This window comes from Ranitomeya variabilis, chromosome 7, assembly GCF_051348905.1.
Source record: "Ranitomeya variabilis isolate aRanVar5 chromosome 7, aRanVar5.hap1, whole genome shotgun sequence".
Classification (NCBI taxonomy): Eukaryota; Metazoa; Chordata; class Amphibia; order Anura; family Dendrobatidae; genus Ranitomeya; species Ranitomeya variabilis.
Window position 1 is genome coordinate 24078261 of NC_135238.1, and position 25454 is coordinate 24103714.

At 46.7% G+C, this 25454-nt stretch overlaps 1 protein-coding gene across 6 annotated transcripts in view; it reads left to right on the forward strand.

The window, feature by feature from the left end:
• The window catches only part of LOC143785573 (uncharacterized), a 173987-nt gene that overhangs the window by 139912 nt on the left and 8621 nt on the right, over positions 1–25454 (forward strand). Inside the window, exon 5 of one of the 6 annotated variants that reach the window (XM_077274555.1) lies at positions 20376–20379. The exons of the other annotated variants lie outside the window; for them this stretch is intronic. Coding sequence (XP_077130670.1) covers positions 20376–20379 — 4 coding nt within the window. The remainder of the gene's footprint in view (positions 1–20375; positions 20380–25454) is intronic. 6 annotated transcript variants of the gene reach the window in all.

The window sequence follows — 25454 nt, forward strand, 5'->3', positions numbered from 1 at the left end:
TCCGGCGCAGGTGTACTTTGTCTGTCCTGTTGAGGGCAGAGCAAAGTACTGCAGTGCACATTCGCCGGGCCTCTCTGACCTTTCCTGGCACCTTTCCACTGCAGTACTTTGCTCTGCCCTCAACAGACAAGTCACACACAGAGGAAACAACAAGCCTGCTGTGTGGCAGCCCCTCACCCGCAAGCCAGGCCTTTCATATAACTGGTAACTGACTATATGTTCTGTTTATTCCCTTTGTCCTATTACTATTGTATTTGCATATCTGACCATTACATATGTTTAACCATTGTGTATATATAGTGTATTGTCTAGTGTGCCCTTAACCCCTTTCTGACATATGACATACCATCTCGTTGAGGTGGTATGGGCCCGTATGACCACCGACGGGATAGTACGTCATCACCAATCAGCCGCACTCAAGGGGGGATCGGGGTGTCAGCTGACTATCACAGCTGACATCTGGCACTATGTGCCAGGAGCAGTCACAGACTGCTCCTGGCACACTAACCCCCGGCACACTGCGATCAAAGATGATCGCAGCGTTACGGCGGCATAGGGAAACATCGCGCAGGAAGGGGGCTCCCTGCGTGCTTCCCTGAGACCCTCGGAGCAATGCGATGTGATCGCGTTGCTACTAGGGACTCCTACCTCCTCCTCCCTGCAGGCCCGGATCCAAAATGGCCGAGGGGGGCCTTCCGGGTCCTGCAGGGAGGTGGCTTGCAATTTTTTGTTATCTGTGTCCTTGATCTGCTCACTGTCATCTTTTTGTGTCCTGGCGTTTGTGGATTCAGGCGCCGCTTTGAACTTAACCCCTTAGTGACAGAGCCAATTTGGTACTTAATGACCGAGCCAATTTTTACAATTCTGACCACTGTCACTTTAAGAGGTTACAACTCTGGAACGCTTTATCGGATCCCGCTGATTCTGAGATTGTTTTTTCGTGACATATTGTACTTCAAGTTAGTGGTAACATTTCTTCGATATTACTTGCGATTATTTATGAAAAAAATGGAAATATGGCGAAAATTTTTAAAATTTTGCAATTTTCAAACTTTGTATTTTTATGCCCTTAATTTACTGACCTCGGACGGGATAGTACGTCCGAGGTCAGCTCCCCTGCTTTGATGCAGGGCTCCGCGGTGAGCCCGCATCAAAGCCGGGACATGTCAGCTGTTTTGAACAGCTGACATGTCCCCGCAATAGCGGCGGGTGAAATCGCTATTCACCCGCCGCTATTAACCTGTTAAATGCCGCTGTCAAACGCAGACAGCGGCATTTAACTACCGCATCCGGCCGTGAGGCCGGATATGACGTCATCGCCGACCCCCGTCACATGATCGGGGGTCGGCGATGCATCAGGAAGGTAACCATAGAGGTCCTTGAGACCTCTATGGTTACTGATCGCAGGTAGCTGTGAGCGCCATATTCTGCTGTGTAGCAGCGATCTTATGATCGCTGCTACATAGCAGAGCCGATCGAGTTCTGCCTGCTTCTAGCCTCCCATGGAGGCTATTGAAGCATGGCAAAAGTGAAAAAAAAAAGTTAAAAAAAATGTGAAAAAAATAAAAAAAACATAAAAGTTTAAATCACCCCTCTTTCGCCCCAATCAAAATAAATCAATAAAAAAAAAATCAAACCTACACATATTTGGTATCGCCGCGTTCAGAATCGCCCGATCTATCAATAAAAAAAAAGCATTAACCTGATCGCTAAATGGCGTAACGAGAAAAAAAATCGAAACGCCAGAATTACGTTTTTTTGGTCGCCGCGACATTACATTAAAATGCAATAACGGGCGATCAAAAGAACGTATCTGCACCGAAATGGTATCATTAAAAATGAAAGCTCGGCACGCAAAAAATAAGCCCTCAACCGACCCCAGATCATGAAAAATGGAGACGCTACGAGTATCGGAAAATGGCGCAATTTTTTTTTTTATTTTTTTTTTAGCAAAGTTTGGAATTTTTTTTCACCACTTAGGTAAAAAATAACCTAGTCATGTTAGGTGTCTATGAACTCATAATGACCTAGAGAATCATAATGGCAGGTCAGTTTTAGCATTTAGTGAACCTAGCAAAATAGCCAAGCAAAAAACAAGAGTGGGATTGCACTTTTTTTGCAATTTCACCACACTTGGAATTTTTTCCCGTTTTCTAGTACACGACATGGTAAAACCAATGATGCCGTTCAAAAGTACAACTTGTCCCGCAAAAAATAAGCCCTCACATGGCCAAATTGACGGAAAAATAAAAAAGTTATGGCTCTGGGAAGGAGGGGAGTGAAAAACGAAAACGGAAAAACGAAAAATCCCAAGGTCATGAAGGGGTTAAATCAGAGAGATATGTCACGAAAAATAGTTAATAAATAACATTTCCCACATGTCTACTTTACATCAGCACAATTTTGGAAACAATTTTTTTTTTTGTTAGGGAGTTATAAGGGTTAAAAGTTGACCAGCAATTTCTCATTTTTACAACACCATGTTTTTTTTAGGGACCACATCACCTTTGAAGTAATTTTGAGGGGTCAATATGATAGAAAATAACCAAGTGTGACACCATTCTAAAAACTGCACCCCTCAAGCTGCTCAAAACCACATTCAAGAAGTTTATTAACCCTTTACGTACTTCACAGGAACTGAAACAATGTGGAAGAAAAAAATGAACATTTAACTTTTTTTTGCAAACATTTTACTTCAGAACCATTTTTTTAAATTTTCACAAGTGTAAAAACAGAAATTTAACCACAAATATTGTTGTGCAATTTCTCCTGAGTACGCCGATACCCCATATGTGGAGGTAAACCACTGTTTGGGCGCACCGCAGAGCTTGGAAGTGAAGGAGCACCGTTTGACTGTTTCAATGCAGAATTGGCTGGAAATGAGATCGGACGCCATGTCGAGTTTGGAGAGCCCCTAATGTGCCTAAACAGTGGAAACCCCCCACAAGTGACACCATTTTGGAAACTAGACCCCTTAAGGAACTTATCTAGATGTGTGGTGAGCACTTTGAACCCCCAAGTGCTTCACAGAAGTTTATAACGTAGAGCCGTGAAAATAAAAAATCGCATTTTTTCTACAAAAATGATCTTTTTGCCCCCAAATTTTTATTTTCACAAGGGTAACAGGAGAAATTAGACCACAAAAGTTGTTGTGCAATTTCTCCTGAGTAAGTCGATACCCCATATGTGGGGGTAAACCACTGTTTGGGCGCACCGCAGAGCTTGGAAGAGAAGGAGTGTCGTTTTACTTTTTCAATGTAGAATTGGCTGGAATTAAGATCAGACGCCATGTCACGTTTGGAGAGCCCCTGATGTGCCTAAACAGTGGAAACCCCCCACAAATGACACCATTTTGGAAACTAGACCCCTTAAGGAACTTATCTAGATGTGTGGTGAGCACTTTAAACCCCCAGGTGCTTCACAGAAGTTTATAACGTAGAGCCGTGAAAATAAAAAAATCGCATTTTTTCTACAAAAATGATCTTTTTACCTCCAAATTTTTATTTTACCAAGGGTAACAGGAGAAAATGGACCCCAGAAGTTGTTGTACAATTTGTCCTGAGTACGCCGACACCCCATATGTGGGGGTAAACCACTGTTTTGGCGCATGTCTGAGCTCGGAAGCAAAGGAGCGCCATTTGACTTTTCAATGCAAAATTGACTGGAATTGAGATCGGACGCCATGTCGCGTTTGGAGAGCCCCTGATGTCCCTAAACAGTAGAAACCCCCCAAAAGTGACCCCATTTTGGAAACTAGACCCCCCATGGAACTTATCTAGATGTGTAGTGAGAACTTTGAATGCCCAAGTGCATCACAGAAGTTTATAATGCAGAGTCGTGAAAATAAATTATTATTATTTTTTAACAATAAAGATTTTTTAGCCCCCAAGTTTTTATTTTCACAAGGGTAACAAGAGAAATTGGACCCCAACAGTTGTTGTCCAATTTGTCCTGAGTATGCTTGTACCCAATATGTGGGGGTAAACCACTGTTTGGGCGCACGGCAGAGCTCGGAAGAGAAGGAGCACCATTTTGGAATGCAGGCTTTGATAGAATGGTCTGCGGGCGTTATGTTGCGTTTACAGAGCCACTAATGTACCTAAACAGTAGAAACCCCCCACAAGTGACCAAATTTTGGAAACTAGACCCCCTAAGGAACTTATCTAGATATGTGGTGAGAACTTTGAATGCTCAATTGCTTCACAGAAGTTTATAATGCAGAGTAGTGAAAATAAAAAAAATAAAAATTCCCACAAAAAAGATTTTTAGCCCCCAAGTTTTTATTTTCACAAGGGTACAAGGGTAACAGGAGAAATTGGACCCCAAAAGTTGTTGTCCAATTTATCCTGAGTACCCTGATGCCCCATATGTGGGGGTAAACCACTGTTTGGGCGCACGGCAGAGCTCAGAAGGGAGGGAGCACCATTTGACTTTTTTAGCGCAAAATTGGCTGTCGTGTTTGGAGACCCCCTGATGTACCTAAACAGTGGAAACCCCCCAATTCTAACTCCAACCCTAACTCCAACACACCCCCTAACCCTAATCTCAACCCGATCCATAATCCTAATCACAACCCTAACGATAATCACAACCCTAACCCCAAAACAGCCCTAATCTCAACCCTAACCAAAACCCTAAATCCAACACACCCCTAACCCTAATCTCAACCCTAACCTCAAACCTAACCCTAATCCCAATACACCCCGAACCCTAATCCCAACCCTAATCCCAAACTTAACCCTAATACCAACCCTAATTCAAACCCTAACCATAACTTTAGCCCTAACCATAACTTTAGCCCCAACCCTAACCCTAATTTTAGCCCCAACCCTAGCCCTAACCCTAACTTTAGCAACAACCCTAACCCTAAATTTAACCCTAGCCCTAACCTTAGCCCCAACCCTAACCCTAGGGCTACTTTCACACTTGCGTCGTGTGGCATCCGTCGCAGTCCGTCGTTTTGGACAAAAAACGGATCCTGCAAATGTGCCCTGTCATGATTCCCAATGGCAGGGACTTAGGCAAAAAACGGACAAGCTCTAGGAAGGATGGTATCTTAGGTTCAGTATCGCGGTTACCTAACACGCAACTAAAAATAGCCAGGGGGTGTGCCTACGTTGTCTCTAGACACCTCGCGCCAGCCGGAGAACTAACTACCCCTAATAGAGGAATACACAGACCTGACTTGCCTCCAGGGAAACCCCAAAGGTTATAGTAGCCCCCCACATATAATAACGGTTAGGTAAGAGGAAAACACAAACGCAGTATGAATATAGATTCAGCAAAGCGAGGCCCTCTGACTAGATAGCGGAATATACCAAAGAGGACTTCGCGGTCACCTCAAAACCCTGAACAGCCATCCTGGAATTACCTTAACTCCGTTGTCAACTCATGACACCGGAGTAGCAATTCCAGATCACTAGAGCTTTCAGCCGCACGAGATATGAAAATGCATGCTGGACAAAACAAACACAAAAGCCAAAGATTCAACTTAGCTGACTTGCAGACTTGGAGCAGGAAGCAAGCAACAAGGTGCTCTGATAACATTGATTGCCGGCACTGCAATGACTGGGAAGCCAGACTAAATAGGAGACTCCCAATTTCCTAATGGAAACAGGTGCACTGGAAAAAACAAGACACCAGTCAACCAGTACCACCAGTAACCACCAGAGGGAGCCCAAAAACAGAATTCACAACAGTACCCCCCCCTTAAGGAGGGGGCACCGAACCCTCATGAGAACCACCAGGGCGATCTGGATGCGCCCTATGAAAGGCGCGAACCAAATCCGAAGCATGAACATCAGAGGCAGTCACCCAAGAATTATCCTCCTGACCGTATCCCTTCCATTTAACCAAATACTGAAGTCTCCGTCTGGAAATGCGAGAGTCCAAAATCTTCTCCACAACATACTCCAATTCACCCTCCACCAGCACAGGAGCAGGAGGCTCAACAGAAGGAACAACCGGTACCTCGTACCTCCGCAACAACGACCGATGGAAGACATTATGAATGGTGAAAGATGCTGGTAGATCCAAACGAAAAGATACAGGATTAAGAATCTCCAAAATCCTATAAGGACCTATAAACCGAGGCTTAAACTTAGGAGAGGAGACCTTCATAGGGACAAAACGAGAAGACAACCACACCAAGTCCCCAACACGGAGATGATGACCCACACGACAATGACGATTAGCAAACTGCTGAGTCTTCTCCTGAGACAGCTTCAAATTGTCCACCACATGACTCCAAATCTGGTGCAGTCTATCCACCACAGTGTCCACTCCAGGACAATCCGAAGATTCCACCTGGCCAGATGAAAAACGAGGGTGAAACCCTGAATTGCAAAAGAAAGGAGAAACCAGAGTGGCAGAACTGGCCCTATTATTGAGGGCAAACTCTGCCAACGGCAAAAAGGCGACCCAATCATCCTGATCAGCAGACACAAAACACCTCAAATAAGTCTCCAAGGTCTGATTAGTTCGCTCCGTCTGGCCATTAGTCTGGGGATGGAACGCAGACGAAAAAGACAAATCAATGCCCATCCTGGCACAGAACGCTCGCCAGAACCTGGACACAAATTGAGATCCCCTGTCAGAAACGATGTTTTCCGGGATACCATGTAAACGAACCACATTCTGAAAAAACAAAGGAACCAACTCCGATGAAGAAGGCAATTTGGGCAAGGGTACCAAATGAACCATCTTAGAAAAACGGTCACACACCACCCAAATGACAGACATTTTCTGAGAAACCGGGAGATCCGAGAGAAAGTCCATAGAGATGTGCGTCCACGGCCTCTTCGGAATAGGCAAGGACAACAACAATCCACTAGCCCGAGAACAGCAAGGCTTGGCCCGAGCACAAACATCACAAGACTGCACAAAGGTACGCACATCCCGAGACAAGGAAGGCCACCAGAAGGATCTGGCCACCAAATCTCTGGTACCAAAAATTCCAGGGTGGCCTGCCAACACAGAAGAATGAACCTCTGAGATGACTCTACTGGTCCACTCATCTGGAACGAACAATCTCCCAGGCGGACAACGATCAGGCCTATCAGTCTGAAACTCCTGCAAAGCACGCCGCAAGTCTGGGGAGACAGCAGACAAAATCACTCCATCCTTAAGGATACCCGTAGGCTCAGAATCACCAGAGGAGTCAGGCTCAAAACTCCTAGAAAGAGCATCTGCCTTCACATTTTTCGAGCCCGGCAAGTATGAAACCACAAAATTAAACCGGGAGAAAAACAAAGACCAGCGCGCCTGTCTAGGATTCAGACGCCTGGCAGACTCAAGGTAAATCAGATTCTTGTGATCAGTCAAGACCACCACCTGATGTCTAGCACCCTCAAGCCAATGACGCCACTCCTCAAATGCCCACTTCATAGCCAAGAGCTCCCGATTACCGACATCATAATTTCGCTCGGTGGGCGAAAATTTTCGAGAGAAGAATGCACATGGTCTCATCACTGAGCAATTGGGACCTTTCTGCGACAAAACCGCCCCTGCTCCAATCTCGGAAGCATCAACCTCAACCTGAAAAGGGAGCGAAACATCAGGCTGACGCAACACAGGGGCAGAAGAAAAGCGGCGCTTAAGCTCCCGAAAGGCCTCCACAGCCGCAGAGGACCAATTGGCAACATCAGCACCCTTCTTAGTCAAATCAGTCAGAGGTCTAACCACACTTGAAAACCCAGTTATAAATCGACGATAGAAATTAGCAAAGCCCAAGAACTTCTGAAGACTCTTCAGGGAAGTAGGCTGCGTCCAATCACAAATAGCCCGAACCTTGACAGGATCCATCTCAACAGAAGAAGGGGAAAAAATATACCCCAAAAAGGAGATCTTCTGAACCCCAAAAATGCACTTTGAACCCTTTACAAACAAAGAATTGGACCGCAAAACCTGAAAAACCTTCCTAACCTGTTGAACATGCGACTCCCAGTCATCCGAAAAAATCAAAATATCATCCAAATACACAATCATAAATTTATCCAGGTATTTACGGAAAATATCATGCATAAAGGACTGAAAGACTGAAGGAGCATTAGAAAGACCAAAAGGCATTACCAAATACTCAAAATGGCCCTCGGGCGTATTAAATGCAGTTTTCCACTCATCTCCCTGCTTAATCCGCACCAAATTATACGCACCCCGAAGATCAACCTTAGAGAACCACTTTGCCCCTTTAATACGAGCAAATAAATCAGTCAATAGTGGCAAAGGATACTGATATTTGACTGTAATCTTATTCAACAAGCGATAATCAATACAGGGCCTCAGGGAGCCATCTTTTTTACCCACGAAAAAAAAACCTGCTCCAAAAGGGGATGAGGATGGACGGATATGTCCCTTTTCCAAGGACTCCTTAATATACTCTCGCATAGCAGCATGCTCAGGCACAGACAGATTGAACAAACGACCCTTGGGAAACTTGCTGCCAGGAATCAATTCTATAGCGCAATCACAATCCCGGTGAGGGGGAAGAGAACCAAGTTTAGGCTCCTCAAAAACATCACAAAAATCAGACAAAAATGCCGGAATTTCAGAGGGAGTAGATGAAGCAATGGAAACCAAAGGTACTTCCCCATGAGCCCCCCAACATCCCCAGCTTAACACAGACATTGTTTTCCAGTCGAGGACTGGATTATGAGTTTGCAACCATGGCAATCCAAGCACTAAGACATCATGCAAGTTATGCAACACAAGGAAGCGAATCACCTCCCGATGGTCAGGAGTCATACACATAGTCACTTGTGTCCAGAATTGTGGTTTATTCCTAGCCAAAGGTGTGGAGTCGATACCCTTCAGAGGGATAGGAACTTCCAAAGGCTCTAGGCTAAACCCACAACGTCTGGCAAAGGACCAATCCATAAGACTCAAGGAAGCGCCAGAATCCACATAGGCATCCACAGTGATAGATGACAATGAACAAATCAAAGTTACAGACAAAATAAACTTAGATTGTAAGGTGCCAATTGAAAAAGACTTATCAACCTTTTTTGTGCGTTTAGAGCATGCTGATATAACATGAGCAGAATCACCACAGTAGAAGCACAACCCATTTTTGCGCCTGTAATTCTGCCGTTCACCTCTGGACAGAATTCTATCACATTGCATAATCTCTGGTGCCTGCTCAGAAGACACCGCCAAATGGTGCACAGGTTTGCGCTCCCGTAAACGCCGATCAATCTGAATAGCCATAGTCATGGATTCATTCAGACCTGTGGGCGTAGGAAACCCCACCATGACATCTTTAACGGCGTCAGAGAGACCTTCTCTGAAATTCGCCGCCAGGGCGCACTCATTCCACTGAGTAAGCACAGACCATTTTCGAAATTTGACAATATATTTCAGCTTCATCATGCCCTTGAGAGAGGGCTATTAAGGCCTTTTCAGCCTGAATCTCCAAATTAGGTTCCTCATAGAGCAACCCCAGTGCCAGAAAAAACGCATCCACACTGAGCAGCGCAGGATCCCCTGGTGCCAATGCAAATGCCCAATTCTGGGGGTCACCCCGCAACAAGGAAATAACAATTTTAACCTGCTGAGCGGAATCTCCAGCGGAGCGAGATCTCAGAGAAAGATACAATTTACAATTGTGCTTAAAATTCAAAAAACGAGATCTATCTCCAGAAAAGAACTCGGGTATAGGGATCTTGGGTTCAGACACAGGAGCATGCATAACATAGTCTTGGATATTTTGAACCTTAGAAGCGAGAGCATTTAGGTTTGAAGCTAAACTCTGGATATCCATTTTTCAACAGCAGAGATCTGAGCCATTCAGGGGTTAAGAGGAGAGAAAAAAAAAAAACAGCAGACTGCAATTATGGCTAGGAGAACTTCTGAGCAAAAAAAAAAAAAAAAAGTGTCAGAAACTTCTTTTTACTCTCTTTCTTCAGCCAATACTCTTAATACATTAGGCCGGCAATACTGTCATGATTCCCAATGGCAGGGACTTAGGCAAAAAACGGACAAGCTCTAGGAAGGATGGTATCTTAGGTAACCGCGATACTGAACCTAACACGCAACTAAAAATAGCCAGGGGGTGTGCCTACGTTGTCTCTAGACACCTCGCGCCAGCCGGAGAACTAACTACCCCTAATAGAGGAATACACAGACCTGACTTGCCTCCAGGGAAACCCCAAAGGTTATAGTAGCCCCCCACATATAATAACGGTTAGGTAAGAGGAAAACACAAACGCAGTATGAATATAGATTCAGCAAAGCGAGGCCCTCTGACTAGATAGCGGAATATACCAAAGAGGACTTCGCGGTCACCTCAAAACCCTGAACAGCCATCCTGGAATTACCTTAACTCCGTTGTCAACTCATGACACCGGAGTAGCAATTCCAGATCACTAGAGCTTCCAGCCGCACGAGATATGAAAATGCATGCTGGACAAAACAAACACAAAAGCCAAAGATTCAACTTAGCTGACTTGCAGACTTGGAGCAGGAAGCAAGCAACAAGGTGCTCTGATAACATTGATTGCCGGCACTGCAATGACTGGGAAGCCAGACTAAATAGGAGACTCCCAATTTCCTAATGGAAACAGGTGCACTGGAAAAAACAAGACACCAGTCAACCAGTACCACCAGTAACCACCAGAGGGAGCCCAAAAACAGAATTCACAACAGTGCCCACAGGATGCCTTTTTTGCCCATAGACTTGTATTACCGACGGATGGCCACACGTCGCGTCCATCGTGCACTGGATCCGTTGTGTTTTGGCAGACCGTCGTCACAAAAAAAGTTCAATGTAACCTTTTTTTTTTGCACGTCGCGTCCGCCATTTCCGCGCATGCGTGGCCGTAACTCTGCCCCCTCCTCCCCAGGACATAGACTGGGCAGTGGATGCATTGAAAAACTGCATCCGCTGCCCACGTTGTGCACAATTTTCACAACGTGAGTCGGTACGTCGGGCCGACGCATTGCGACCGCCCCGTACCGACGCAAGTGTGAAAGAAGCCTAAGGCTACTTTCACACTAGCGTTGTACTCGGCCCATCGCAGTGTGTCGGGCCGACGTACCGACGCTAGCGTTGTAAGCGCCGCACAACGGGTGCAGCGGATGCTGTTTTTTCAACGCATCCGCTGCCCCATTGTAAGGTGCGAGGAGGCGGGGGCGGAGTTCCGGCCGCGCATGCGTGGTCGGAAATGGCGGACACGTCGCAGAAAAAAGTTACAAGTAGCGTTTTTTTGTGCCGACGGTCCGCCAAAGCACGACGCATCCGTCGCACGATGGATGCGACGTGTGGCAATCCGTCGCAATGTGTCGCTAATGCAAGTCAATGGAGAAAAAAACGCATCCTGCAAGCACCTTTGCAGGATGCGTTTTTTCTCCAACGACGCATTGCGACGGAAGCCAAAAAACGCTAGTGTGAAAGTAGCCTAACCCTAGCCCTAACCCTAAATTTAGCCCCAACCCTAACCCTAAATTTAGCCCCAACCCTAACCCTAGCCCTAACCCTAATTTTAGCCCCAACTCGTCTCTCCTGCCAAGAGGAGATGCAGGAGGACCCAGGGACACCGGGTGAGTATGATAGGGTCCCCGAATCTCCCTATTTCTCTGTCCTCTGATGTGCGATCACATCAGAGGACAGAGAATTACAGATCACTTTTTTTTTTTTTTTTTTTTGCGGTCGCCGGTAAACAGTTAATTACCGGCGATCGCAAAACAGAGGTCGGTAAAAACCAACCCCGATCATGTTCTTTGGGGTCCCGGCAGCCGAGACCCCAAAGATCTTCCGGGTGCCGGGCGGCGGGCACACTGCACATGCGCCCGCCATTTTTTTTCCCCTGGAAAAAAGATGGCGGCGCCCATCGGGAGCCACGAGGAGCACCGGGGGAGATAGGTCAGTATTGGGGGGCTATCGGGGGCCATCGGGGACCCTATTTCTCTGTCCTCCGATGTGCGATCACATCGGAGGACAGAGAAATTAAATGGCAAATCGCGTTTTTTTTTTTTTGTTGTGACCGCTGGTAAACGGTTAATTACCGGCGATCGCAACTCGGGGGTCGGTAAAAAAACCCCGAATCATGTTCTCTGTGGTCTCGGCTACCCTCGGCAACCGAGACCCCAGAGAAAATCCGACTCTGGGGGGCGCTATTCACTTTTTCCACAGCGCCGTTAATTAACGGCACTGTGGTTTTAGTACCCTTAGCGGCCGCCGTTAAAAGGCGTATCGGCGGTCGTTAAGGGGTTAATGGACTTTGAGTTTGCCAGGCGTTGTGGTTTTCCCTTGCAGCCCTTGCAGAACCCTATTCCCATTGATGCTACACATTTGGCTAAAAATAAGCCCCAGTTCTGGACACAGGTGACCATGTGTATGGCGCCAGCCCATCAGGAAGATTGTCGTTTTCTGGTGTTGCATAATTTGCATGATGCTATCGTGCTGGGTTTTCCGTGGTTGCAGGTACATAATCCTGTGTTGGATTGGAAGTCTATGTCTGTGATTAGTTGGGGTTGTCAGGGGGTTCATAATGACGTCCCTTTGATGTCAATCTCCTCTTCTTCCTCTTCTGAAATTCCAGAGTTTTTGTCTGATTTTCAGGATGTATTCGATGAGCCCAAGTCCAGTGCCCTTCCACCGCATAGGGACTGTGATTGTGCGATTGACTTGATTCCAGGCTGTAAGTTTCCTAAGGGTCGACTTTTCAACCTATCTGTGCCTGAACATACCGCCATGCGGAGTTATGTTAAGGAGTCTTTGGAGAAGGGGCATATTCGGCCATCTTCTTCACTGTTAAGAGCGGGAATTTTTTTTGTTGCTAAGAAGGATGGCTCCTTGAGACCCTGTATTGATTATCGCCTCTTGAATAAGATCACGGTCAAATTTCAATACCCTTTGCCTCTGCTTTCTGATTTGTTTGCTAGGATTAAGGGGGCTAGATGGTTTACGAAGATTGACCTTCGGGGGGCATATAATCTTGTTCGTATTAAACAAGGTGATGAATGGAGAACTGCGTTTAATACGCCCGGGGGCCATTTTGAATACCTTGTGATGCCATTCGGGCTCTCTAATGCTCCATCTGTTTTTCAGTCCTTCATGCATGATATCTTTCGGACTTATCTTGATAAATTCATGATTGTATATTTGGATGACATTTTGATTTTTTCCGATGATTGGGAGTCTCATGTGGAACAGGTCAGGCTGGTGTTTCAGATCCTTCGTGATAATGCTTTGTTCGTGAAGGGGTCTAAGTGTCTCTTTGGAGTGCAGAAGGTTTCTTTTTTGGGCTTCATTTTTTCTCCCTCATCTATGGAGATGGATCCGGTTAAGGTTCAGGCTATTCATGATTGGATTCAACCCACATCCGTGAAGAGCCTTCAGAAATTTTTGGGCTTTGCTAATTTTTATCGCCGTTTCATTGCCAACTTCTCCAGTGTGGTTAAACCCTTGACCGATTTGACGAAGAAAGGCGCTGATGTGACGAATTGGTCCTCCGCGGCTGTCTCTGCCTTTCAGGAGCTTAAACGCCGATTTACTTCTGCCCCGGTGTTGCGTCAACCGGATGTTTCTCTTCCGTTTCAGGTTGAGGTTGACACTTCTGAGATTGGGGCAGGGGCCGTTTTGTCTCAGAGGGATCCTGTTGGTTCCTTGATGAAACCGTGTGCCTTCTTTTCCCGTAAGTTTTCGCCTGCTGAACGCAATTATGATGTCGGCAATCGGGAGTTGCTGGCTATGAAGTTGGCGTTTGAGGAGTGGCGACATTGGCTTGAGGGAGCTAAACACCGTATTGTGGTCTTGACTGATCATAAGAATCTGATTTACCTCGAGTCTGCCAGACGGCTGAATCCTAGACAGGCTCGATGGTCTTTGTTTTTTTTCCCGTTTTGATTTTGTGGTTTCATATCTTCCGGGTTCTAAGAATATCAAGGCTGTTGCCCTCTCTAGGAGTTTTTTGCCTGATTCTCCTGAGGTCCTTGAACCGGTCGGTATTCTGAAGGAGGGGGTGGTCCTTTCTGCCATTTCTCCTGATTTACGACGGGTTCTTCAGAAATTTCAGGCTGACAAACCTGACCGCTGCCCAGTGGGGAAATTGTTTGTTCCTGATAGATGGACTAGTAGAGTGATTTCTGAGGTTCATAGTTCTGTATTGGCTGGCCACCCTGGTATTTTTGGTACCAGAGATTTGGTTGGTAGGTCCTTTTGGTGGCCTTCCTTGTCACGTGATGTGCGTTCTTTTGTGCAGTCCTGTGGGACTTGTTCGCGGGCCAAGCCTTGCTGTTCTCATGCTAGTGGGTTGCTTTTGCCTTTACCGGTCCCGGAGAGGCCCTGGACGCATATTTCTATGGATTTTATTTCTGATCTTCCGGTTTCTCAGAGGATGTCGGTTATCTGGGTTGTTTGTGACCGGTTCTCTAAGATGGTTCATTTGGTGCCTTTGCCTAAATTGCCTCCCTCTTCTGATTTGGTTCCATTGTTTTTTCAGCATGTGGTTCGTTTGCATGGTATTCCGGAGAATATTGTGTCCGACAGAGGTTCCCAGTTTGTCTCTAGGTTTTGGCGGGCCTTTTGTGCTAGGCTGGGCATTGATTTGTCTTTTTCTTCCGCATTTCATCCTCAGACAAATGGCCAGACCGAGCGAACTAATCAGACTTTGGAAACTTATTTGAGATGCTTTGTGTCTGCTGATCAGGATGATTGGGTGGCTTTTTTGCCATTGGCAGAGTTTGCCCTTAATAATCGGGCTAGTTCGGCTACTTTGGTTTCGCCCTTCTTTTGTAATTTTGGTTTTCATACTCGTTTTTCTTCAGGGCAGGTTGAGCCTTCTGACTGTCCCGGTGTGGATTCTGTGGTGGACAGGTTGCAGCAGATTTGGGCTCATGTGGTGGACATTTTGGTTTTGTCTCAGGAGGAGGCTCAACGTTTTGCTAACCGTCGTTGGTGTGTTGGTTCCCGGCTTCGGGTTGGGGATCTGGTCTGGCTATCTTCTCGCCATGTTCCTATGAAAATTTCTTCCCCTAAGTTTAAGCCCCGGTTTATTGGTCCTTATAAGATTTCTGAGATTATTAATCCGGTGTCTTTTCGTTTGGCCCTTCTGGCCTCGTTTGCTATCCACAATGTCTTCCATAGATCTTTATTGCCGAAATATGTGGTGCCCGTTGTTCCCTCTGTTGATCCTCCGGCCCCTGTGTTGGTTGATGGGGAGTTGGAGTATGTGGTTGAGAAGATTTTGGATTCTCGCTTTTCGAGGAGGAGGCTTCAGTACCTTGTCAAATGGAAGGGTTATGGCCAGGAGGATAATTCTTGGGTTTTTGCTCTGATGTCCATGCTGCTGATTTGGTTCGTGCCTTTCATCTGGCGCGGCCTGATCGAACTGGGGGCTCTGGTGAGGGTTGAGTGCCCCCTCCTCAAGGGGGGGGGTACTGTTGTGAATTCTGCTCTTGGGTTCCCTCCGCTGGTTGTTGGTGGTAATGCAGTTGTCCCTGAGTTGCAATCTTGGGCAGGTGTCTCTGCTGATTGCAGCTCTGACTGGGCTATTTAGGACTGCAGGATTCTTTAGTCATTGCCAGTTGTCCATTGTTCTGGGAGGATTCACATCTCTGTCTGGTTCTTTCTGCCCTGCTGCCCAAATCAGCAAAGATAAGTTCTGGTTTTTGTTTCTGCTACCCACATGCTGTGGGCTTTACAGTTTAGTGCTATTCAAGGTTTTTTTCTTGTCCAGCTTAGACTGTGTAAGGATTTATTCAGTCAAGTTGGATTCTCAGGAGATGCAGATATACATTCCATGTCTTTAGTTAGATGTGGAATTTTTGTATTTTCTGCTGTGGATATTTTTTAGTGTTTTAATACTGACCGCTTAGTATTCTGTCCTATCCTTTTCTATTTAGCTAGAGTGGCCTCCTTTGCTAAATCCTGTTTTCAGTCTGCGTGTGTTTTTCCTCTCCTCTCACAGTCAATATTTGTGGGGGGCTGCCTATCCTTTGGGGTTTTTTTCTGAGGCAAGATAGTATTCCCATTTCTATCTATAGGGGTATTTAGTCCTCCGGCTGTGTCGAGGTGTCTAGGATTGTTAGGTACATCCCACGGCTACTTCTAGTTGCGGTGTTAAGTTCAGGGTTTGCGGTCAGCACAGGTTCCACCTTCTCCAGAGAAAGTTTCATGCTGCTCCAAGGTCACCGGATCATAGCAGATGTAACATTGCAACAGACGCAATTCACATTGTCAGCTAAATCTCAATATTATATGATGGTGACAGCAGAAATTAACCAGTTCTCACATAGAGCCAAATATCGCTAAGGTACCTTGTCCTTAAGGTGGTGTGTGCCGGACATAAGTTATTCTCCAGGAATGCAGAATATTTTTTTTATAGATACACTAATAACACTACATAATATAACGGGAGGGGTTACACACTGCGGAGGGGAGGGGCTACACACTGCGGAGGGGCTACACACTGGGGAGGGGTTTGACAATGCGGAGGAGAGGCGTTACACACTGCTCAGGGGAGGGGTTAGACACTGCGGAGGGAAGGGATTACACACTGCGGAGGGAAGGAGATAGACAGTTTGATACACTTTGATAGGGGGCGGGGAACCTGTCAGATTAGATTTGACGGGAAATAGGTATGCTACACTACTACTGTGCATCTGTAGATTATGGGATTATGGGTTTAAGAACAGAATGAGATGATAGATAATCAAAGATACATAACAAACCTCATGGGAAAAGCTACCTCGTTTAGTGTTTTATATAATATCCATCATGGCTCTGGTTATTAATATATATTCTAAGTAACCTATCTGATATACTGAACCAGTCAGAGCTTTTAAAAACAAAAACTGTTTTAAAGTAATTGCATAACAGACACAACCAAGAGTAGATTATACCAGAAAGCAGAAAATTGCCTGGGCCTATCTAATCATGTATTTGCGCCAATGCTATGATTTCCTAATATGCGACCATACGGCTCCTCCCCTCTGCATGTAGCTGTCAGGGAGTGTGTGAGACGGACACCACCTAATAGCACTGATTCCGGAGCATTTCTCTAGACACGATCGGTAAAATATGAGAGTGTCCAATACTCTGTCACATGGAAGATGGGGTGCAAGTGGGCGACTTGACGTAGTCACTGAACAATAGACATAATTTTGACGCCGTTCACTCCAGGGTATGCAATATATTATTATTATTACTAGCTATTGAACCCGTTCTACGCCCGGGTGGCGAGCATTTATATTGGTATATGGTCTCCATCCTGGTATGTGCTGCTCCCATCTTGCTGTCCCATCCTGTCATGTGCTGCTCCATCCTGCGCCCCCATCCTATCATGTGCTGCTCCATCCTGCGTCCCCATCCTGTCATGTGCTCCCATCCTGCCATATGCTGCTCCATCCTACACCCCCCATTCTGTCATGTGCTGCTCCCATCCTGTGCCCCCATTCTGTCATGTGCTGCTCCCATCCTGCACCCCCATCCTGTCATGTGTGCGCCCCCATTCTGTCATGTGCTGCTCCCATCCTGTGCCCCCATTCTGTCATGTGCTGCTCCCATCCTGTGCCCCCATTCTGTCATGTGCTGCTCCCATCCTGTGCCCCCATTCTGTCATGTGCTGCTCCCATCGTGCGCAATCATTCTGTCATGTGCTGCTCCCATCCCGCGCCCCCATTCTGTTGTAATGTGCTGCACCCATTCTGCCTGTTCCTGTTTCCATTCTGCCATATGTTGCCCCCATCTTTCTCTCTCCGGCTCTACTGCCCGAGTGCAGCTGTGCTGAGTGCGGGCGGCTGTGCGTGGCGGTGCTGAGTGCGGGCGGCTGTGCGTGGCGGTGCTGAGTGCGGGCGGCTGTGCGTGGCGGTGCTGAGTGCGGGCGGCTGTGCGTGGCGGTGCTGAGTGCGGGCGGCTGTGCGTGGCGGTGCTGAGTGCGGGCGGCTGTGCGTGGCGGTGCTGAGTGCGGGCGGCTGTGCGTGGCGGTGCTGAGTGCGGGTGGCTGTGCGTGGCGGTGCTGAGTGCGGGCGGCTGTGCGTTGCGGTGCCGAGTGCGGGCGGCTGTGCTGAGTGCGGGCGGCTGTGCGTGGCGGTGCTGAGTGCGGGCGGCTGTGCGTGGCGGTGCTGAGTGCGGGCGGCTGTGCGCGGCGGTGCTGAGTGCGGGCGGCGGTGCTGAGTGCGGGCGGCTGTGCTGAGTGCGGGCGGCTGTGCTGAGTGCGGGCGGCTGTGCTGAGTGCGGGCGGCTGTGCTGAGTGCGGGCGGCTGTGCGTGGCGGTGCTGAGTGCGGGCGGCTGTGCGTGGCGGTGCTGAGTGCGGGCGGCTGTGCGTGGCGGTGCTGAGTGCGGGCGGCTGTGGTGAGTGCGGACGGCTGTGCGTGGCGGTGCTGAGTGCGGGCTGAGTGCGTGGCGGTGCTGAGTGCGGGCGGCTGTGCGTGGCGGTGCTGAGTGCGGGCGGCTGTGCGTGGCGGTGCTGAGTGCGGGCGGCTGTGCGTGGCGGTGCTGAGTGCGGGCGGCTGTGCGTGGCTGTGCTGAGTGCCGGCGGCTGTGCGTGACTGTGGTGAGTGCGGGCGGCTGTGCGTGGCTGTGGTGAGTGCGGGCGGCTGTGCGTGGCTGTGGTGAGTGCGGACGGCTGTGGTGAGTGCGGGCGGCTGTGCGTGGCTGTGGTGAGTGCGGGCGGCTGTGCGTGGTTGTGGTGAGTGCGGATGGCTGTGCGTGGCTGTGGTGAGTGCGGGCGGCTGTGCGGGGTGGTGCTGAGAGTGCGGGCGGCTGTGCTGGGCGTTGAGTGCCGGGGGCCTGAACAGGCGGGGATACCGGCGCGCTGTGGGGGGTCAGGTGCCGGTATCGCCGCTAGCACAGGCCCCCAACACTTGCTATATTCACCTATCTCCCCCGTTCCAGCGCTGCGTGTCACTCCGTGTTCCAGCTCCTCTGGCTGTGACTGTTCAGTCAGAGGGCGGCGCGCATTAAGCGCGTCATCGCGCCCTCTGAACTGTGAACGTCACGGGCAGAGGACCCGGAACACAGAGCGGCACGCAGCGCTGGAACGGGGGGGACAGGTGAATATAGCTGATACTTACCCTCCTGGCGCGTCCCTCCTGCTCCGTTGGAGATCGCGGTGTGCGTTCAGTGTTTACGCATACCGCGATCTCCTGGGAGCGTCTCTCTGTGCGGTCCAGACTGCGCCGGCGCTTGCGCAGTCTATAAAGGCTTCGGACAGAGTGACGCTCCCAGCGTTATATTATAGATTATTTATATAGCACCATTGATTCCATGGTGCTGTACATGAGAAGGGGGTTACATACAAATTGCAGATATCACTGACAGTAAGAAAACTAACAATTACAGACTGATACAGAGGGGCAAGGACCCTGCCCTTGTGGGCTTACATTCTACAGGGAACCCAATTTTATATATATAGAACTCAATTATTCATTACTCAAGAACAGTCCAGGCCACAGACATAGACATATAATTAGTGATGTTACCATAAACCCACAATTATACCCGAGGTTGCTGCCTCTCCCGAATCCTCCGTAGACATGAATGTTTGACTAAGTATTCATCTGTGCTCTATGGGGAGAGAGAAGAAACATGCTCCCATATTATCAATCAGTGTTCATCACAATCCAATATCTGCATGTCTAAATGGACCCTTAAAAAGTAACTGTCAGCTACAAAATAAATATTCACCTGCAGTCATAATGGTAATCTGATGGTAAATAGCATTTAAAGCAGTTTTACTGGAAGAGTGGCTGCAGGGAGAAAATTAAGTAATGTTTTCTCTTTAGCCGCTCACTTCCAGTCATTGAGGTGGTGCAGGGAGCTGTAACTGCTCAGAAAGAGGTGAATGTTACAGCCCACTGCTTCACCTGAAAGTGAAAAGGTAGTGGCTTCAAGGAGAATACAACTGATTGACATAGGAAGTTAATTGAGGCTCATTGGCTTTCATTTTGATATAGAGATGAGTTTGTTTCCCCTCTCTCATTCATTTTTTATTATTGCTGAACATTTTATATTTATACGAGGGATGCGCTGCCGACAGTGAACATTTTTATGCTCGTATAAAATATGCTATCGATGACGAATGTTTTTTGTTAACATTTGATTTTTGTAGTAGACAATGATCAGAAATGAACGTAAGAAAATTTGATTCTTTGTGCAATGATGACTTCATGTAATTGACAATTTAATAAGCTAAAAACCCTTTCACCCCGAAGACGTTTTCACCTTCCTGACCAGGTCAATTTTTTCAAATCCGACCAGTGTCACTTCATAATGGCTATGAAACGCTTCAACGGATCCCAGTGATTATGATATTTTTTTTGTGACATATTGTACTTCAGGATAGTGGTAACATTTGTGTTGTGAATTCTGCTCTTGGGCTCCCTCCGGTGGTTATAAGTGGTAGCGCTGCTGTCTTCAATCACAGCATGTCATCAGGTGGGTCCACTTAATGCAATCCACTGGGCTATTTAGTTTTGTTTGACCCTTTAGTCACTGCCAGTTGTCCATTGTTCTTGGAGGATTCACATCTCTGCCTGGTCTCTCCTGCTTTGCAGTTCATTTCTACAAAGATAAGTTCTGGCTTTGTTTTTGCAGTCCACATGCTGTGGGCCTTATAGTTCAGTGCATTTCTTGTCTTGTCCAGCTTGGTCTGTATAAGGACTTGCTCATCCAAGCTGGTATCTCTGGAGATGCAGATATACCCTCTATATCTTTAGTTAGATGTGGAGATTTTGTATTTTCTGTGGTGGATATTTTCTAGTGTTTTATTACTGACCGCATAGTACTCTGTCCTATCCTTTCTATTTAGCTAGACCGGCCTCCTTTGCTAAATCCTGATTTCAGTCTGTGTATGTTAATTTCCTCTCCTCTCACCGTCAATATTTGTTGGGGGCTATCTATCCTTTGGGGATTTTCTCTGAGGCAAGATAGTTTTTCTGTTTCTTTCTCTAGGGGTATTTAGTCCTCCGGCTGTGACGAGGTGTCTAGGGAGTGTCAGGAACATCCCACGGCTACTTCTAGTGGCGGTATTAAGTTCAGGGTCCGCGGTCAGTACAGGTACCACCTTCTCCAGAGTACGTCTCATGCTGCTCCTAGGCCACCAGATCATAACACATTTGTTCGATATGACTTGTGTTTATTTGTGAAAATATCGGAAATTTGGCGAAAATTTAGCAATTTTCAAGCTTTGAATTTTTATGTCTTTTTTAGGCAACATATCACAGTTAACCCCTTCCTGACCTTTGACGAAGCGTATGCGTCATGAAAACCTGTGCCAATCCGATCTGTGACGCAGCATATGCATCATGGTCGTATCGCGCTCCTGCAGGTCCGGTGAAAGGCTTAACTGTGATTTCACCCGACCTGCAGGGCTCGGCCCCCCCCCCGTGGCTACGATCGCTCTGATTGGCTGTTGAAAGTGATGTTTCACTTTCAATCAGAGCAATCGCAATATTTCACCAATGAAAATTGGTGAACTATTACAATCCAGCCATGGCTGATGCTGCAATATCATCGGCCATGGCTGGAGTCCGCGATCTGCCACCGATCCACCGCCCCCGAATTAAAGTTAGAATTAGGCTATTTGCACACGGTGCAGATTTGGCTGCGGATCCGCAGCAGATTGGCCGCTGCAGATTCGTATCAGTTTTCCATCACTTTTACAGTACCATGTAAACCTATGGAAAACCAAATCCGCTGTGCCCATGGTGCGGAAATACCACGCGGAAACGCTGCATTGTATTTTCCGCAGCATGTCAATTCTTTGTGCAGATTCCACAGCGTTTTACACCTGTTCTTCAATAGGAATCCGCAGGTGAAATCCGCACAAAAAAAACTAGAAATCAGCGGTAAATCCGCAGGTAAAACGCAGTGCATTTTACCTGCTGATTTTTAAAAAACTGTGCGGAAAAATCCTCACACGAATCCGCAACGTGGGCACACAGCCTTAGGGTTAGGGTTGGAATTAGGGTTAGGTTTGGAATTAGGGTTAGGGTTGGAATTAGGGTTAGGGTTGGAAATAGGGTTAAGATTGGAAATAGGGTTAAGATTAAGGTTAGGGGTGTGTTGGGGTTAGGGTTAGGCTTGTGGTTAGGGTTATGGTTGGGATTAGGGTTATGGCTAGAGTTGGCATTAGGGTAGGGGTGTGTTTGGGTTAGTGTTGGAGTTAGAATTGAGGGGTTTCCACTGTTTAGGCACATCAGGGGTCTCCAAACGCGACATGGTGCCACTTGATTCCAGCCAATCTTGCGTTCAAAAAGTCAAATGGTGCTCCCTCCCTTCCGAGCCCCGACGTGCGCCCAAACAGTGGTTTACCCAAACATATGGGGCACAAGCGTACTCAGGAAAAATTGCACAACAACTTTGGGGGTCTAATTTCTCCTATTACCCTTGGAAAATAAAAAATGGGGGCTAAAAACTTATTTTTTGTGGAAAAAAACATGATTTTTTACTTTCATGGCTCTGCGTTGTAAACTTATGTGAAGCACTTGGGGGTTCAAAGTTCTCACCACACATCTAGATAAGTACCTTGGGGGAGTGTAGTTTCCAAAATGGGGTCACTTGTGGGGGGTTTCTACTGTTTAGGCACATCAGGGGCTCTGCAAACGTAACATGACGTCCGCAGACCATTCCATCAAAGTGTTCATTCCAAAACGTCACTACTTCCCTTCCGAGCCCTGACATGTGCCCAAACAGTGGTTTCCCCCCACATATGGGGTATCAGCATACTCAGGACAAACTGGACAATTTTTGGGGTCCAATTTCTCCTGTTACTCTTGTGAAAATAAAAAATTGAGGGCTAAAAAATAATTTTTGAGGGAAGAAAAATGATTTTTTATTTTCACGGCTCTGCGTTATAAACTTCTGTATAGCACATGGGGGATCAAAGTGCTCATCGCACATCTAGATTAGTTCCTTGGGAGGTCTAGTTTCCAAAATGGGGTCTCTTGTGGGGGAGCTCCAATGTTTAGGCACACAGGGCTCTCCAAAAGCGACGTGTGTCCGCTAAAGATTGGAGCCAATTTTTCATTCAAAATGTCAAATGGCGCTCCTTCCCTTCTGATCCCTGTCGTGCGCCCAAACAGTCTTTCCCCCCCACATATGGGGTATTGTTGTACTCAGAACAAATTGTACAATAGCTTTCACGGTCCAGTTTCTCCGTTTACCCTTGGGAAAATAAAAAAAAAAAATTGTTGCTAAAAGATCATTTTTGTGACTAAAAAGTGAAATGTTCATTTTTTCTTTCCATGTTGCTTCTGCTGCTGTGAAGCACCTGAAGGGTTAATAAACTTCTTGAATATGGTTTGAGCACCTTGAGGGGTGCAGTTTTTAGAATGTTGTCACTTTTGGGTATTTTCAGCCATATAGACCCCGCAAACTAACTTCAAATGTGAGGTGGTCCCTAAAAAAAAAATGGTTTTGTAAATTTTGTTGTAAAAAGTAGAAATCGCTGGTCAAATTTTAACCCTTATAACTTCCTAGCAAAAAAAAAAAATGTGTTTCCAAAATTGTGCTGATGTAAAGTAGACATGTGGGTAATGTTGTTTATTAACTATTTTGGGGTACATAACTCTCTGGTTTAACAGAATAAAAATTTGAAAATTGTGAAATTTTCAACATGTTTGCCAAATTTCCGAATTTTTCACAAATAAACGCAAAAATTATCGACCTTAATTTACTACTAACATGAAACCCAATATGTCATGAAAAAAACAATCTCAGAATCGCTAGGATCCGTTGAATATGCATAGCATATTGCCTCTTCTGAGAAAAAGAGGACCTAACTCTATAGCGCCACCTGTTGGAAGTAGCGATCCTACAAGTCACAATCAACCCTTTAACGAGTCGTGCAATATGACAGGATAAAAGCCAAATCAGTATCTCAATTCGCAGACACGGTGTTTCGGGCTGTTGGCCCTCGTCAATGCGAAGCATGAGAACTGATTTGGCTAGGTGAGAGGCTCTGGACTGGGGTCTAAGGGGTAACGTTTCTCCTTATGGAGAGTGACATACCAAGCTGGCTTGTCAAGGTAAGGAGGCTTATTCGCCATGCAATGCTCCTCTGGATCCGTTGAAGCGTTCCTGAGTTATTACCTCATAAAGGGACACTGGTCAGAATTGCAAAAAATGGCCAGGTCATTAAGGTCAAAATAGTCTGGGTCATGAAGGGGTTAAAATGACTGAGAGGCCTATTTGTCAGAAAATAAGCAAAAGTTCCACCTTTCTACAAACGGCACCTCTCAAAGTGTTCAAAACCACATTTGAGAAATTTATTAACTCTTAAGGTGCGTCCCAGGAATTAATGCAATGTGGAAGGAAAAAAGAAATTTCTACTTATCCCACAAAAATGTTACATTAGCCCAAAATTTTTATTTTCACATGGGTAAAAGGAGAAAATGCACCACAAAATCTCTCCAGACCTTATCATCCTCGCCAATGAAAGTTTACTTCCTGATTTCATGGACTTGGAGTTGCTGTGCTGAAGTTGGAGTTCGTTGTTGCTGCTGGAGATTGTCATATGCTGTTTTGGGTGTACGCTTTCTTTATTATTCTATTCCCATTTGGTTTGTACATTTCTATCCTTTCGTGCATTCCTTTATACCTTTGGCAAGTGTTCTATTTGTAAGTTGCTTTTTGTTATGCCAGTTTGTGTTATGTGTTTATACACCAACATTTCTGTCCCAAGCCTCCTGGGTCAGGGGACAGCTTAGGGTATTACGGGAGAACAGTAAGGCTGGTGGCCCAAACCTCCTCACCTTTAGAGGTAACTTTGGCAACAGGGATAGGTAGGTCTCCAGCCCTAGGGACGGTTCAGGGCCCCCGTTCCCTAATCATGTACTGTCACAGTGTGACATTTTCACTGGCCCCACTTTTTTGGATCTTGACATGGAACCCGTCGTCAACCTTGTGAGACATCTGCAGGGTTTGAGCTATCAGACCTACGGTCTAAAGGTACCGCCACACTGAGCAACTTTACAATGAGAACGACAGCGATCCATGATGTTGCAGCGTCCTGGATAGGGATCTCATTGTGTTTGACATGCAGCAGCGATCAGAATCCTGCTGTGACATCGCTGGTCGGAGCTAGAAGTCCAGAACTTTATTTCGTCGCTGTCATCGCTGGATCGGTGTTTGTGACACCGATCCAGCGATGTGTTCGCTTGTAACCAGGGTAAACATCGGGTTACTAAGCGTAAGGCCGCGCTTAGTAACCCAATGTTTACCGTGGTTACCATTGTAAATGTAACAAAAAAAAAAACAGTACATACTCACATTCCGGTGTCTGTCACGTTCCCGCACTGACTGTGAGCGCCGGCCGTAAAGTAAAAGCAGAGCACAGCTGTGAATTTATTGCATTCTGGTAAGCCTGTAAGCTCCTTCAAGGAGACCCTCAATCCTGGGCCTTCTCATTCCAATCCGACTCATAGTCACTCCAGTTTGTGGATGGATTTTTCAGGGCTCTTTGCCTTGTTTATGATAACCCAGACCGAGTCTCGGAATCTTAACTATATAAGA